The sequence below is a fragment of the Hypanus sabinus genome, chromosome 7, assembly GCF_030144855.1.
Source record: "Hypanus sabinus isolate sHypSab1 chromosome 7, sHypSab1.hap1, whole genome shotgun sequence".
Lineage (NCBI taxonomy): Eukaryota > Metazoa > Chordata > Chondrichthyes > Myliobatiformes > Dasyatidae > Hypanus > Hypanus sabinus.
Genome location: NC_082712.1, coordinates 181,500,848 through 181,514,522, shown reverse-complemented (window position 1 = coordinate 181,514,522; position 13,675 = coordinate 181,500,848). Strand labels below are relative to the sequence as shown.

Sequence of the window (13,675 nt, the reverse complement as noted above, 5' to 3'; positions counted from 1 at the left end):
CTGGGAATACAGATTAAAAATTCCCTAAAAGTGGTGTCGTAGGTAGATAGTGTAGTAAAGAGAGCTCTTGCTACATTGGCCTTTATAAATCGAAGTATTGAGTATAAGAGTTGGACTCTTATGGTGAGGTTGTATAAGGTATTGGTGAGGCCGAATTTGGAGTATAGTGTGCAGTTTTGGTCTCTGAATTTCAGGAAGGATATTAATAAAGTTGAAAGAGTGCAGAGAAGGTTTACAAGGATGTTGCCAGGACTTGAGAAACTGAGTTACAGAGAAAGGTTGAATAGGTTAGGACTTTATTCCCTGGAGCGTAGAAGAATGAGGGGAGATTTGATAGAGGTATATAAAATTATTATGGGTATAGATAGAGTGACTGCAAGCAAGCTTTTTCCACTGAGGTTAGGGGAGAAAAAAACCCCAAGGACATGGGTTAAGGGTGAAGGGGGGAAAGTTTAAAGGGAATATTAGGGGGGCTTCTTCACACAGAGAGTGGTGGGAGTGTGGAATGAGCTGCCAGATTAAGTGGTAAATATGGGCTCACTTTTAATATTTAAGAAAAACTTGGACAGGCATGTGGATGAGAGGTGTCTGGAGGGATATGGTCCAGGTGTGGGTCTGTGGGACTAGGCAGAAAAATGGTTCGGCACAGCCAAGAAGGGCCAAAAGGCCTGTTTCTGTGCTGTAATTTTCTATGGTTTCTGTGGTAAAATCCGCAACCCTCCAATCCTCCAGAACCTATCCCCTCCCCATTGATGATGCAAAGATCATCACCAGAGGATCAGCAATCTCCTCCCACAGTATCCTGGAGTACATCTCATCTGGTCCCAGTGACTTATCCAACTTGATGCTTTCCAAAAGATCCAACACATCCTCTTTCTTAATATCTACATGCTCAAGCTTTTCAGTTCACTGTAAGTCATCCCTACAATCGCCAAGATCCTTTTCTGTAGTGAATACTGAAGCAAAGTACTCATTAAGTACCTCTGCTATATTCTCCAGTTCCACACACAATTTTCCACTGTCACATTTGATTGGTCCTATTCTCTCACATCTTATCTTCTTGCTCTTCACATACTTGTAGAATGCCTTAGAGCTTTTCTTAATCCTGTCTGCCAAGGCCTTCTCATGGCCCATTCTGACTCTCCTAATTTCATTCTTAAGCTCCTTCCTGCTAGCCTAATAAACTTCTAGATTCCTATCATTACCTAGTCTTTTGAACCTTTCGTAAACACTTCTTTTCTTCTTGACTAGATTTACAACAGCTTTTGTACACCACGGATCTTGTACCCTACCATCCTTTCCTTGTCTCATTGGAATGTACCCACTTAGAACCCCATGCAAGTATCTCCTAAACAAAACGGTGCAAATCTACACTGCTATCATACAACTTTACAACACATTAAAGGCCTTTTGCCCCACAATGTTGTACCAACCATGTAACCTACTCTAGAAACTGTGTAGAATTACCCTATTACATAGCCCTCTATTTTTCTAAGCTCCATATATCTATTTAAGGGTCACTTAAAATCCCCCTCAACCACTATTACTGGCAGTGCATTCCACACACCCACCACTCTCTGTGTGAAAAATTTACCCGACATCCACCCTGTACCTATTTCCAAGCACCTTAAAACTATGCCCCCACATGTTAGTCATTTCAGCCCTGGAAAAAGCCTCTGGCTATCCACATGATCAATTATGCTCATCATCTTATACTCCAAGGAGAAAAGGCCAAGTACACACAACCTATTCTCATAAGACATGCTCTCCAATCCAGGCAACATCCTCGTAAATCTCCTCTACACTCTCTCTATAGTATCCACATCCTTCCTGTAGTGAGATGACCAGAACTGAACTCAGTACTCCAGGTAGGGTCTGACCAAGGTCTTATATAGCTGTAACATTACCTCATGGCTCTTGAACTCAATCCTACAGTTAATAAATGCCAACACACTATATGTCTTCATAACAATACTGTCACTTGTGCAGCAGCTTTGAGTGTCCTATGGACATGGACCCCAAGATCTCTCTGATCCTCCACACTGCCAAGAGTTTTATCTATTATACTAAATATTTGACCGTACCAAAATGAACCTTTCACACTTATCTGAGTTGAACTCCATCTGCTACTTCTCAGCCCAGTTCTGCATCCTATTGATGACACGTTGCAACCTATGACAACCCTTCAAACTATCTACAACACCACCAACTTTTATGTCATCAGCAAACTTACTAACCCATCCTTCTACTTCTTCATCCAGGTCATTTATAAAAATCACAAAAAGGAGGGATCCCAAAACAAATCCCTGCAGAACACCACTGGTCACAGTTCTCCATGCAGAATATGAACCATTTACAACCACCCTTTGACATCTGTGAGTAAGCAAATTCTGGATCCACAAAGCAAGGTCTCCTTGGATCCCATGCCTCATTACTTTCTGAATGTGCCTTGCATGGGAACCTTATCAAGTGCCTTGCTGAAATGCCTTCCTGTCTCATTGGAATGTACCTATACAAAACCGCACGCAAATATCCCCCAACATTTGCCACATTTCTTCTGTACATTTCTCTGAGAACATTTGTTCCCAATTTATGCTTCCAAGTTCCTGCCTGAAACCCTCATATTTCCCCTTACTCCAATTAAATGCTTTCCTATCTTGTCTGTTCCTATCCCTCCCCAATGCTATGGTAAAGAAATTGTGATCACTATCTCCAAACTGCTCTCCCACTGAGAGCCCTAACACATGGCCAGGTTCATTTCCCAATACCAGATCAAATACAGCCTCTCCTCTTGTAGGCTTAATTACATATTGTGTCAGGAAACCTTCCTGAACACACCTAACAAACTCCACCCCATCTAAACCTCTTGCTCTAGAGAGATGCCAATCAATATTTGGGAAAGTAAAATCTCCCACCATGACAACTGTGTTATTATTACACCTTTCTAGAATCTGTCTTCCTCGAAGTCCCTGTTACTATTGGGTGGTCTATACAAAAAATAGCCAGTAGAGTTATTGACCTCTTTCCTGTTCCTAACTTCCACCCACAGAGACTCCATAGACAATCCCTCCATGTCTTCCTCCTTTTCTGCAGCCATGACACTATCTCTGATCAATGATGCCAAGCCCCCAGTTCTTTTGCCTCCCTCCCTGTCCTTTCTGAAACATCTAAAATCTAACACTTGAAGTAACCATTCCTGCCCCTGAGTCATCCAAGTCTCTGTAATGGCCACAACATCATAGCTCCAAGTGCTGATCCACACTCTAAGCTCATCTGCTTTGTTCATAATACTCCTTACATCAAAATAGACACATCTCAAACCATCAGTCTGAGCGCGTCCCTTCTCTACCACCTGCCTATCCTTCCTCTCATACTGTCTCCAAGCTTTCTCTATTTGTGAGCCAGCCAACCCACCCTTCCTCTGTCTCTTCAGTTTGGTTCCCACCCCCCAGCAATCCTAGTTTAAACTCTCCCCAATAGCCTTAGCAAACCTCCCCACCAGGATATTGGACCCCTGGGATTCAGGTGCAACCCACCCTCTTTGTACAGGTCACTCCTGCCCCAAAAGAGGTCCCAATGATCCAGAAATCTGAATCGCTGCCCCCTGCTCCAATCTCTCAGCCACATATTTATCCTCCACCTCACTCTATTCCTATACTCACTGTCACGTGGCACAGGCAGTAATCCTGAAATTACTACCTTTGTGGTCCTGCTTCTCAACTTCCTTCCTAACTCCCTGTAGTCTGTTTTCAGGACCTCCTCACTTTTCCTACTTAAGTCATTGGTACCAATATGTACCACAACCTCTGGCTGTTCTCCTTCCCACTTCAGGATATCGTGGACGCGATCAGAAACATCTTGGACCCTGGCACCTGGGAGGCAAACAACCACGCGTGCTTCTTTCCTTTGTCTACAGAATCGTCTGTCTAACCCCTCCACCCCCCCCCCCCCGCAACTATAGTCCTTTATCACTGCTGGCATCCTCTTCCTTCCCCTACCCTTCTGAGCCACAGGGCCTGTTGCTTCCCTCAGGTAGGCCGTCCCCCCAACAGTATTCAAGCAGGAGTACTTATTGTATCTGACTCCTGCCCTTCCCTCTCCTGACTGGTACCCACTTCTGTCCCCCAAGGCCCCGGTGTGACTACCTGCCTATAACTGCTTTGCCTCCTCACTCTTCTTGACCAGACGAAGGTCTTCAAGCTGCATCTCCAGTTCCCTAACGCAGTCCCTAAGGAGCTGCAGCTCGATGCACCTGGTGCAGATGTGGCCATTCAGTAGGCTGGGAGACTCCAAAGCTTCCCACATCTGACACCGAGCACAGAACACCAGCCTCACACGTACTTACTATCTGTATTCTACAGGAGGACATAAACACAAGAGATCTACAGATGCTCGAAATCCAAAGCAACAGACACAATATTCTGGCAGAATGCAGCCAGTCAGACAGCATCTATGGAAATTAATAAACAGTCGACATTTTGGGCCGAGCTCCTTCTTTGAGGATTCATATTCAGAGTAAAGGAAGAGAGGAGCAGAAAGAGAGAGAGAATGGACCAGAAAGGGCAGAAAGAGCGAGGGGGGACAATGAGTAGGCAGAAATGGGGTATAGAGAAAGAGAGTGAAAGAGAGAGTCAGAGAAACAGACATACAGAGTGACAGAAAGAGAAAAGATAGACAGAGTACAATGTAATAGACAGTGTCGAACAGATATTGAGCAGCTACATCTTTACCGGTGGGAAGCAGGCACAACCAGGATAAACATTAGGAGGTTTGGTGAACTGATGGAAAGAGTAGTCCAGGGGAGGGAATGGTTACGGAAGGAGTTGGGGAGGGGTGGGGGTGAATGTGTATAGAGGGTTAGGGTGGGATTCTCTGCACTCCGGCTCCGGAACAGATGATACCGAGACGTAGCGGACGAGAGGTGAATTGTCCTGGACACAAGACAGTAACTCGAGCTTCCTCAATGGGTCCCGCCCCGTCCCCTTCGGACCCGCCTCTTTCCCTCCCTCCCTCCCAAGGTACAGTACCCGCCTCTTTCCCTCCCTCCCGAGGTGCAGTACCTGCCGCTTTCCCTCCCTCCCTCCCGAGGTACAGTACCCGCCTCTTTCCCTCCCTCCCTCCCTTCCTCCCTTCCTCCCGAGGTACAGTACCCGCCTCTTTCCCTCCCTCCCGAGGTGCAGTACCTGCCGCTTTCCCCCCTCCCGAGGTACAGTACCCGCCTCTTTCCCTCCCTCCCGAGGTGCAGTACCTGCCGCTTTCCCTCCCTCCCTCCCGAGGTACAGTACCCGCCTCTTTCCCTCCCTCCCTCCCTTCCTCCCTTCCTCCCGAGGTACAGTACCCGCCTCTTTCCCTCCCTCCCTCCCTCCCGAGGTACAGTACCCGCCTCTTTCCCTCCCTCCCTCCCTCCCGAGGTACAGTACCCGCCTCTTTCCCTCCCTCCCTCCCTCCCGAGGTACAGTACCTGCCGCTTTCCCTCCCTCCCTCCCGAGGTACAGTACCCGCCTCTTTCCCTCCCTCCCTCCCGAGGTACAGTACCCGCCGCTTTTCGAGATGCAGGACCCGGATCACTGACCCGCGCGCCCCGGCCCAGCGGGAAATGGCTCGGTGAGAACGGACACCCATCCCCCCCACGTCTCCGTTTGATCTTCCCCTCCTTCCATCAGCCGGCCCTCACTTACTGGCAGTATCTCAGTTATCCTCCCTCAATCATCCATCTCCCTTTATGTTTATCATCCTCCATCTGAATTCCTTCTTCCTCATTCCTCCTCTGTTCACCACCCCTTCCCACACTAGTCACTCTCTGCCTTCCTACAACATCCCTTGCCCTCCATCCACCTCCCTACCTGTTTCTCCATCTCCTTTTACCCATTTATGTCATTCCTTCCTCTGTTTATTGTTTTAATCTTTGCTCTCCCTCCATCAACAAAACTGGGCCATTGTCTCACCAACTGCTCACTCCCCGTCCATTGTCTCACCGACTGCTCATTCCTTGTCCATGGTCTCACCGACTGCTCAGTTCCTGTCTGTGTTTCCCACCACAGTTCTTCTACCAATCTACAACCCAAAACAATGCCTTCACCTTCCTCACTTCTGTCTACAGTCCTACCAATTCCCTCCGCCTCTGTCCATGATCCTCCAACAACCTCTGCCTCTGTCCATAATCCCCTATCACCTCTGCCTCAGTGCAAGGTCCTTCCATCCATTGAAGGACTCACTAGTTTCTCCTGTTACTTCAGTCCCTCGTTTGTCAATAGTGCCTTGTCTCTTTACAGTGCCTCCACCTGTGCCCATCCCTTGATCTATCAATGCAACTCCTATGTTTTCCCAACTTCTGGAGTCGTAAGTGTAACATTCTCCAAAGTCTTAACGTGCTGGATACAAAAAGGATGTTTCCTCTTGTAGGAAAACCCAGGAGTAAAGAGTTGACATTTCAGGAAAAAAACCATCATCTCTTTATTTCTCCTTCAAAAATGCTGCCTGACCTGCAGCTTTCCTCTAGCATTTGGTGTGTGTAACTCTGGATTTCCAGCGTTTACAGAATCTTTTGTGTTTAGAATCTAGGACTCAGATGGTTATAAAGTTATAGAATTAGACAGTGTGAAAACAGGCCTTCTCCCATTTTGTCTATGCTGACTCCGTTTGTCTAGTCCCATTTACGTGCATTTCGCCCACTTTGCTCGAAACCTGTCCTCTCAATGCAGCTGTCCAAATAGTGTTTAAATGTTGTAACTACCTATCTCTTGCATTTCCTCTGGTAGCTCAATCTATGTAGCCACCACTCTCTGTTGCCTCTCAGTTTCCCTTAAAATCTTTCCCCTTACTTTAAACCTATATTTTCTAGTTTTTGACTCCCCTGCATTGTAGAAAAGATTGTGTCCTTTCACCTTATCTACGCCCCTCATGACTACAAAATTCTATAAGGTCACCCCTCAGTCTCCAACACCCAGTGAAAAATGTCTCAATCTATGTATGTCTCACATAATTTTATATACAGTACCTCCACTTACCCTCTTATCCTCTAGGAAAAAGTTGAAGCCTTTCCACTTTCTCCTTATGTCAAGAAGTGCAATCTTGGTAACATCTGGGAAATCTAATCTCCCTTTCCAGTTCCTTCCTCCACCTTTGTCCAATATCCCTCTGTCTATCTGCAAGGCTACATTTTATAAGTGAGGATTCACATGTTTGAGACTGAAATATCTCTCCTTGTTTCTCTCAGAAACCTGAGTCAAAAGTTATAGGTAACAGAATCCTTGACCACTTTTCAGGCAGAGGTAGATATGACCCTGATAAGTGAGGAGGTGTAGAGTTACCAGTGGTAGATTGGAATGAAGAGTTAGGGTTACTGTCAGGATAGCCGTGTCTTCACTGAATGGTGAAGCAGGCTTGAGAGCAGAGTAGCCCACTCCAGATCAGAGTTGATAGAACCTCCATCAACATTTAAGAAGTTTGGGTAGGTACAAAGATGGGAGGGGTATAGAGGGCTATGGTCCATGTGCAGGTCCATAAGTCCATAAGATATGACAGCAGAAATAGGCCATTTGGCTCATCGAATCTGCTCCACTATTTCATCATGGATGATCCAATTTTCCCCTTAGCCCCAATCTCCTGCCTTTTCCCAGCTGCCTTTATGCCCTGACTAATCAAGAATCTATCAGACTCTGCCTTAAATATACATAAAGATTTGGTCTCCACAGCTGGCTGTGACAAAGAATTCCACAGATTCACCATTCTCTGGCTAAGGAAATTCATCCTCATCTCCATTCTAAGTGGATACCCCTCTATTCTGAGGCTGTGTCCTTTGGTCTTTGATGTCTCCCATCATATGAAACATCCTCTCCACATCCACTTGATCAAAACCTTTCACCCATTCAATAGGGTTCAATGAGGTCACCCCTCATTCTTCTGAATTCCAGTGAATACAGGCTCAGAGCCATCAAAACACTCTTCATATGACAAGCCATTTAATTCTAGAATCATTTTCACGAACCTCCTTTGAACTGCCTCCAGTTTCTGTTAAGGGGCCCAAAACTGCTCATGATACTCCAAGTGAGGCCTCACCAGTGCTTTATAAAGTCTCACCAATACATCTTTGCTTTATATTCTAGTCCTCTTGAAATGAATGTTAACATTACATTTACCTTCCTCACCACACACTCAACCTGCAAATTAACCTTTAGGGAATCCTGCACATGGACTCCCAAGTCCCTTTGCACCTCAGTTTTTTTGTAATTCCTCTCCATTTAGAAAATAATTAATTTTTAAAATTTCTTCTACCAAAGTGCATTCATTTCCCGACACTGTATTTCATCTGCTATTTCTTTGACCATTCTCCTAATCTGTCTGTCCTTCTGTAGTTTCTCTACTTCCTCAAAACTACTTGCCACTCCACCTATCTTCATATCGTCTGCTAACTTTGCAACAAAGCCATCAATTTCATCATCCAAATCATTGGCATGTATCCTAAAAAGAAGTGGTCTCAACATAGACACCTGTTGAACACCACTAGTCATCAGTAGCCAACCAGAAAATGCTCCCTTTATTTCCATGCTTTGCCTCTTACCAGTCACTGCTATATCCATGCTAGATTTTTTTCTTATAATACCATGGGCTCATAGTTTTTTAAGCAGCCTCATGTGTGGCACCTTGTCAAAGGCTTCTGAAAATTCAAGTACACAATATCAACCGATTCTAGTTTGTCTATCCTACTTGTTATTTCTTCAAAGAATTCCAACAGATGTGTCAGGCAAGATTTTCCCCTGGGGTAACCATGTAGACTATGGCCAATTTTAAAATCATGTGCCTCCAAGTACCCCTGAAACCTAATCCTTAATAATCGACTCCAACATGGTCGATGGGATTAGGCAGATTAATGGTTTGGCACACACTAAGTGGGCCTGTTTCTGTTTTGAATTGGTCTATGACTCTGCTTTCAGTTCTGTTGTTACACCCCCTCCCACCTCAGAAAAAATATCAACTCTGCATATACTTGTGTCAACAAGAAATGTACCATTCAATGAGACTAACTGCCACACTTCACATCTGAAGTGTACAGGCCAAGTCTGCTTACATCTCTCCTCGTAAGACAAACCCACCATCCTGGCAATGCTGGAGACAATTGGGCTAGATACAGGAAGAAACTTTACCCAGAAAGTAGGGAATCTCTGGAATTTCCTACCAGGATGACCCTCAATGTTCAGCTGCTGAATATATTTGAGACAGTCTGGGAGATCTCCAGATAGAAGAGGGATTGAAGATTAGCCATGATGTACAGTCAGTGCAAGGGGCTGAATAGCCTCAGGCTTCTACTTCTTCTGTCTATGCCTCCATTTCATCCTCAACCCCTGTTCTCTGGCCTGTCCATTTTCCATTGTCATACTGTTGTGTATACTCCACCTGTCCCTGGCCTTAATGTTGTTTGATGGTTTGTGTTGCAGGTACCTAGTGAGCCGACCTGAACTGCACCAGTTCATTGAGTGCTGTATGAGTGCAGTGGGAGCGCGAAGCAGCCATGGATCAGCAATGGCCGAAGTACTGGTGGAAGGAGATTATCGAGGACATTACAGCCATGGACTGAACAGACTTGGTGTGTGCACATAATATTTCTGTTTGCCCTGTGGTACTGAGGACAACTCTTCACTCACCATGAGGAACATACATGCCATTTACTATATACACACACACACATTCACACCACTATCTGACAGAAGTTTCTGCACACCTCACTTCTCAATGACCATCCCCTATTCTTACATCTATTCCCTTGTTAATAACTCTCTCATGCTTGAAAACATTTCTCAAATACTTAATTTAGCTTCAAAATCTGCATGCTATAATTTCATTGTGCCTTATTATATGCAGCTTACTGTCAGAGACTAGTTTGGGTTGAAAATGGTGTCAAGCTTAGGTCTAGGGTTAATTCAAACAAGAGAAAATCTGCAGATGCTGGAAATCCAAGCAATGCACACAAAAAGCTGGAGGAACTCAACAGGCCAGGCAGCATCTATGGAAAAGAGTACAGTTGATGTTTTGGGCTGCAACCCTTCGGCAAGACTTTTCTCCATTGATGCTGCCTGGCCTGCTGAGTTCCTCCAGCATTTTGTGTGTGTTGCTAGAGTTAATTCAAGATTGTTCAATGTTATTTCCAGTATACTAGTGTAAAGGAGAATAGCATAATTGTTATACTGGATCCAATGCAGCGCAAAAAAAACACAATAAGATAAAGAACACGACAATAAAAATATGATAAACATAAATAGATAATATAGCTTACATTCATAGATCGATAGTATATCCAAAATGTGACACTAAGCACAGGAGTGTCTCTACATAAGGTGACTAACAGGAAATGATAACGTAATTGGTGATTGGGGATGTGGTGGGGTGGGTTAATGGGTGGAGTTGCTGATCAGCCTTACTGCTCGAGAACAGTAACTTATGAGTCTGGTGGTCCTGGCATGGATGCTGTATAGCCTCCTCCCTGATGGGAGTGGGACAAACAGTCCAGGAGTAGGGTGAGTGGAACCGTCATGATGTTCCTGGCCCTTTTCCAGTACTTTTCTGTATATATGTCCTTGATGTGAGGTAGGCTAGTACCAGCAATGTGTTGGGCAGTTTTGACTACCCAATGTAGAGCCACAGTGATGCAGCATGTTAGGATGTTCTCCTGTGCATCTGGAGAAGGACATGAGTACGGACATGTATGGTTGAGATCTCTTCAGCCTCCTCCAGAAAATAGAGGTGTTGATGAGCTTTCCTGACTGTGTAAAATGTATTCAAGGACAATGTGATCTTGTAAGCGATATACATTCCCAGGAGTTTGAAGCTGCTTGCAGTTTCCACTGCTGCCTTGATGTAAAGAGGAGTGTGAGTGATGCAACTTTTCCTGAAGTCTTGTTGACATTGAGGAATTTTAATAAATCTGGTAGCAGTTAAGTTTAAGCTCTGCTACATAGTTAGTGTCTTGTTTCAGGGTTATAGATTTAGGGTTGCAGGTAACAAAACAGATAGATGTCCATGGTATTTATGTTATTTGCACAAAAGCAAGTTAGAAACTTTGGGCAAAGAAATGGCAGATGGAGTTTAATCTAGCCAAGTCTGAGGTGATGCACTTAGGGAGGTCAAGTGCAAAAGAAAAGTATGCATAATATGGCAGGACCCTTAATGTACAGGGTGATAGTTGAGTAAAATTCCTTAATTCCCTGAAAGTCCAACACAAGTGAATAGGGTAGTACAGAAGGCACATGGCATGCTTGCGTGCATTAGTCAGGTCATTGAGTATAAGGGTTGGGAAGTCATATTGCAGTTGTGCTACTACTGGAGTACTGTGTATCGTTCTGGTCACAGGATGGATGTGGAGGTTTTGGAGAGAGTGCAGAAGAGTTTCACTGGGATGCTACTACTTTGGAGAATATGAGCTATAAGGAGAGGTTGGGCAAACCTGGCTTGTTTTCTCTGAAGTGATGGAGGCTGAGGTGAGATGAAGTAGAAATTTATAAAATGATGAGAGACAGAGGTAGGATAGGCAGTCAGAATCTTTTCCTTTGATGACATAAGTTTATAGTGAGAGGGGAAACATTTAAAGGAGTTTGTGAGGCAAGTTTTGATTTCACACAGAGTTCTGAGTGCCTGGAACTGGCTGCCAGGTACAGACAGAATGGCAACATCTAAGAGGCAATTAGATAGGCAAGTGAAGAGGCAGGGACTGGGGGATATGAATTATGTGTAGGCAGATTGGATTACTTTAGGTTTGCATTGTGACAGTCTCACACATGGTGGCTGAAAGGCCTGTTCAGTGCTGTGATTGGAGTCAGGCAGTTTGGGCTAAGGGTCAGGTTTAATACCAAGTTTAGGGTTAGAGCCAGATATGTGCATCTTATTGGAGTTAGGCAGTTTGGCTTAAGGAACAGGTTTAAGGTCAGAGCCAGCCACGTGCATCTCATTGTCATTCTTTCAATATCACAGATATGTACCTGAAGGATCTGAAGACTGGGATCTGTGCAAAGGATGGGAAACCCACGGTTGAGAAGTTCACTGAGGCTACTGCATTGGTGAATGGCAATAACCTGCTTGGACCTGTTGTCGGCAACTTCTGCATGGATCTTGCTATCAGCAAGGCCAAAAAAGTGGGGGTAGGCTGGGTGTGTGCTTATGGTGAGTAAATGGAAAATAAGAGCAGTAGTCCCCTGAATATACTCACCAGTCCTTCCACATGGACGTTGTCCCATTCTCCGAGTTCTTCCACCTCCACAGTATGACAAGTACATGCAGAGAAAATTTACAAAGATTATTGCCAGGCTTAATTCCCTAGTACATAGGAAAATGAGTGGAGATTAGATAGAGTTACAATGGATTCTGGTTAATTGGACCATTGGTTAATTAGGACAGCTGTTTATTTCAGAATCAAAATCAGGTTTAATATCACCAGCATATGTCATGAAATTTGATAACTTTGGGGCAGCACTACAATGCAATACATGATAATACAGAAAAAAATGTGCATTACTGTAAGTATATATGTATATGTATACAGTAGTTAAATTAATTAAGTAGTGTAAAAAACAGAAGTAAAAAAGTAGTGAGGTAGTGTTCATGGGTTCAATGTCCATCCAGAAATCAAATAGCAGAGTGGAAGAAGCTGTCCTGGAATCACTGAGTATGTGCCTTCAGGCTTCTGTACTTCCTTCCTGAAAGTAACAATGGGACAAGGTCATGTGCTGGTGATGGGGGTCCTTAATGATGGATGCCACCTTTTTGAGGCATCGCCCCTTAAAGATGTTTTGGATGCTACAAAGACCAGTGCCCATGATGGAGCTGACTAATTTTAAACACTCTGCACTTTACTTTGATCCTGTATAGTAGCCCCCTCTGATACTAGACAGTGATGCAGCCAGTTAGAATGTTCTCCATGGTAGAAATTTGTGTGTTTTAGGTGATATAGCAAATCTCCTCTAAATCCTAATGAAATATAGCTGCTGTCTAGCCTTTTTGATAGTTGCATCGTTTATGTTGGGACCAGGTTAGACCCTCAGAGATATTAACACCCAGGAACTTGAAATTGCTCACTCTTCCGCTTCTGAACCCTCTAGGAGTACTGATCTGTGTTCCCCCATCTTACCCTTTCTGGTGTCCACAATTAGTTCTTTTGTCTTACTGATGTTGAGTGCAAGATCGTTGCTGCGTCTCCACTCAACTAGCTCCTGTTCGCTCTCTCGTCACCGTCTGAGATTCTGCCAACAATGGTTGTATCATCAGCAAATTTATAGATGGTATCTGAGCTGTGCTTAGCCACACAGTCATGGGTGTAGAGAGAGTAGAGCAGTGGGTGAAGCACACACCCCTGAGGTGCGCCAGTGTTGATTGTCAGTGAGCTGGAGATGTTATTTCCAATTCCCATAAGGAAGTCAAGGATCCACTTGCAGAGGGAGGTACAGAGGCCCATGTTCTGTAGCTTTTTGATCAGGACTATAGGATTCATCAGGTTTGAGTTTCTGAGAAAAATGAAGGTGGTGTAGGATAGATGTATTCCAAAAACAAAGGAATACTCAAATCGTAAAATAGTAGAACCATGGCTGACAAGCAAAGTCAAAGCTAATGTGAAAGCAAAAGAGAGAACATACAAATAAAGCAACAATTAGCAGGAAGATAAACAATTGGGAAGCCTTCAAAAGCCTACAGA

At 44.4% G+C, this 13,675-nt stretch overlaps 1 protein-coding gene across 2 annotated transcripts in view; it reads left to right on the top strand.

Annotated features, from left to right (window-relative positions):
* Positions 1–13,675, top strand: part of LOC132397457 (uncharacterized oxidoreductase YjmC-like) — a 106,420-nt gene that overhangs the window by 16,411 nt on the left and 76,334 nt on the right. The window contains exons 1-3 of one of the 2 annotated variants that reach the window (XM_059976277.1): positions 5,310–5,604; positions 9,435–9,583; positions 11,962–12,150. In XM_059976277.1, coding sequence (XP_059832260.1) covers positions 5,597–5,604; positions 9,435–9,583; positions 11,962–12,150 — 346 coding nt within the window. In that variant the 5' untranslated portion in view covers positions 5,310–5,596. Of the gene's footprint in view, positions 1–5,309; positions 5,605–9,434; positions 9,584–11,961; positions 12,151–13,675 lie in introns of those variants that run through there. The other variant, XM_059976278.1, reaches the window with a different exon arrangement.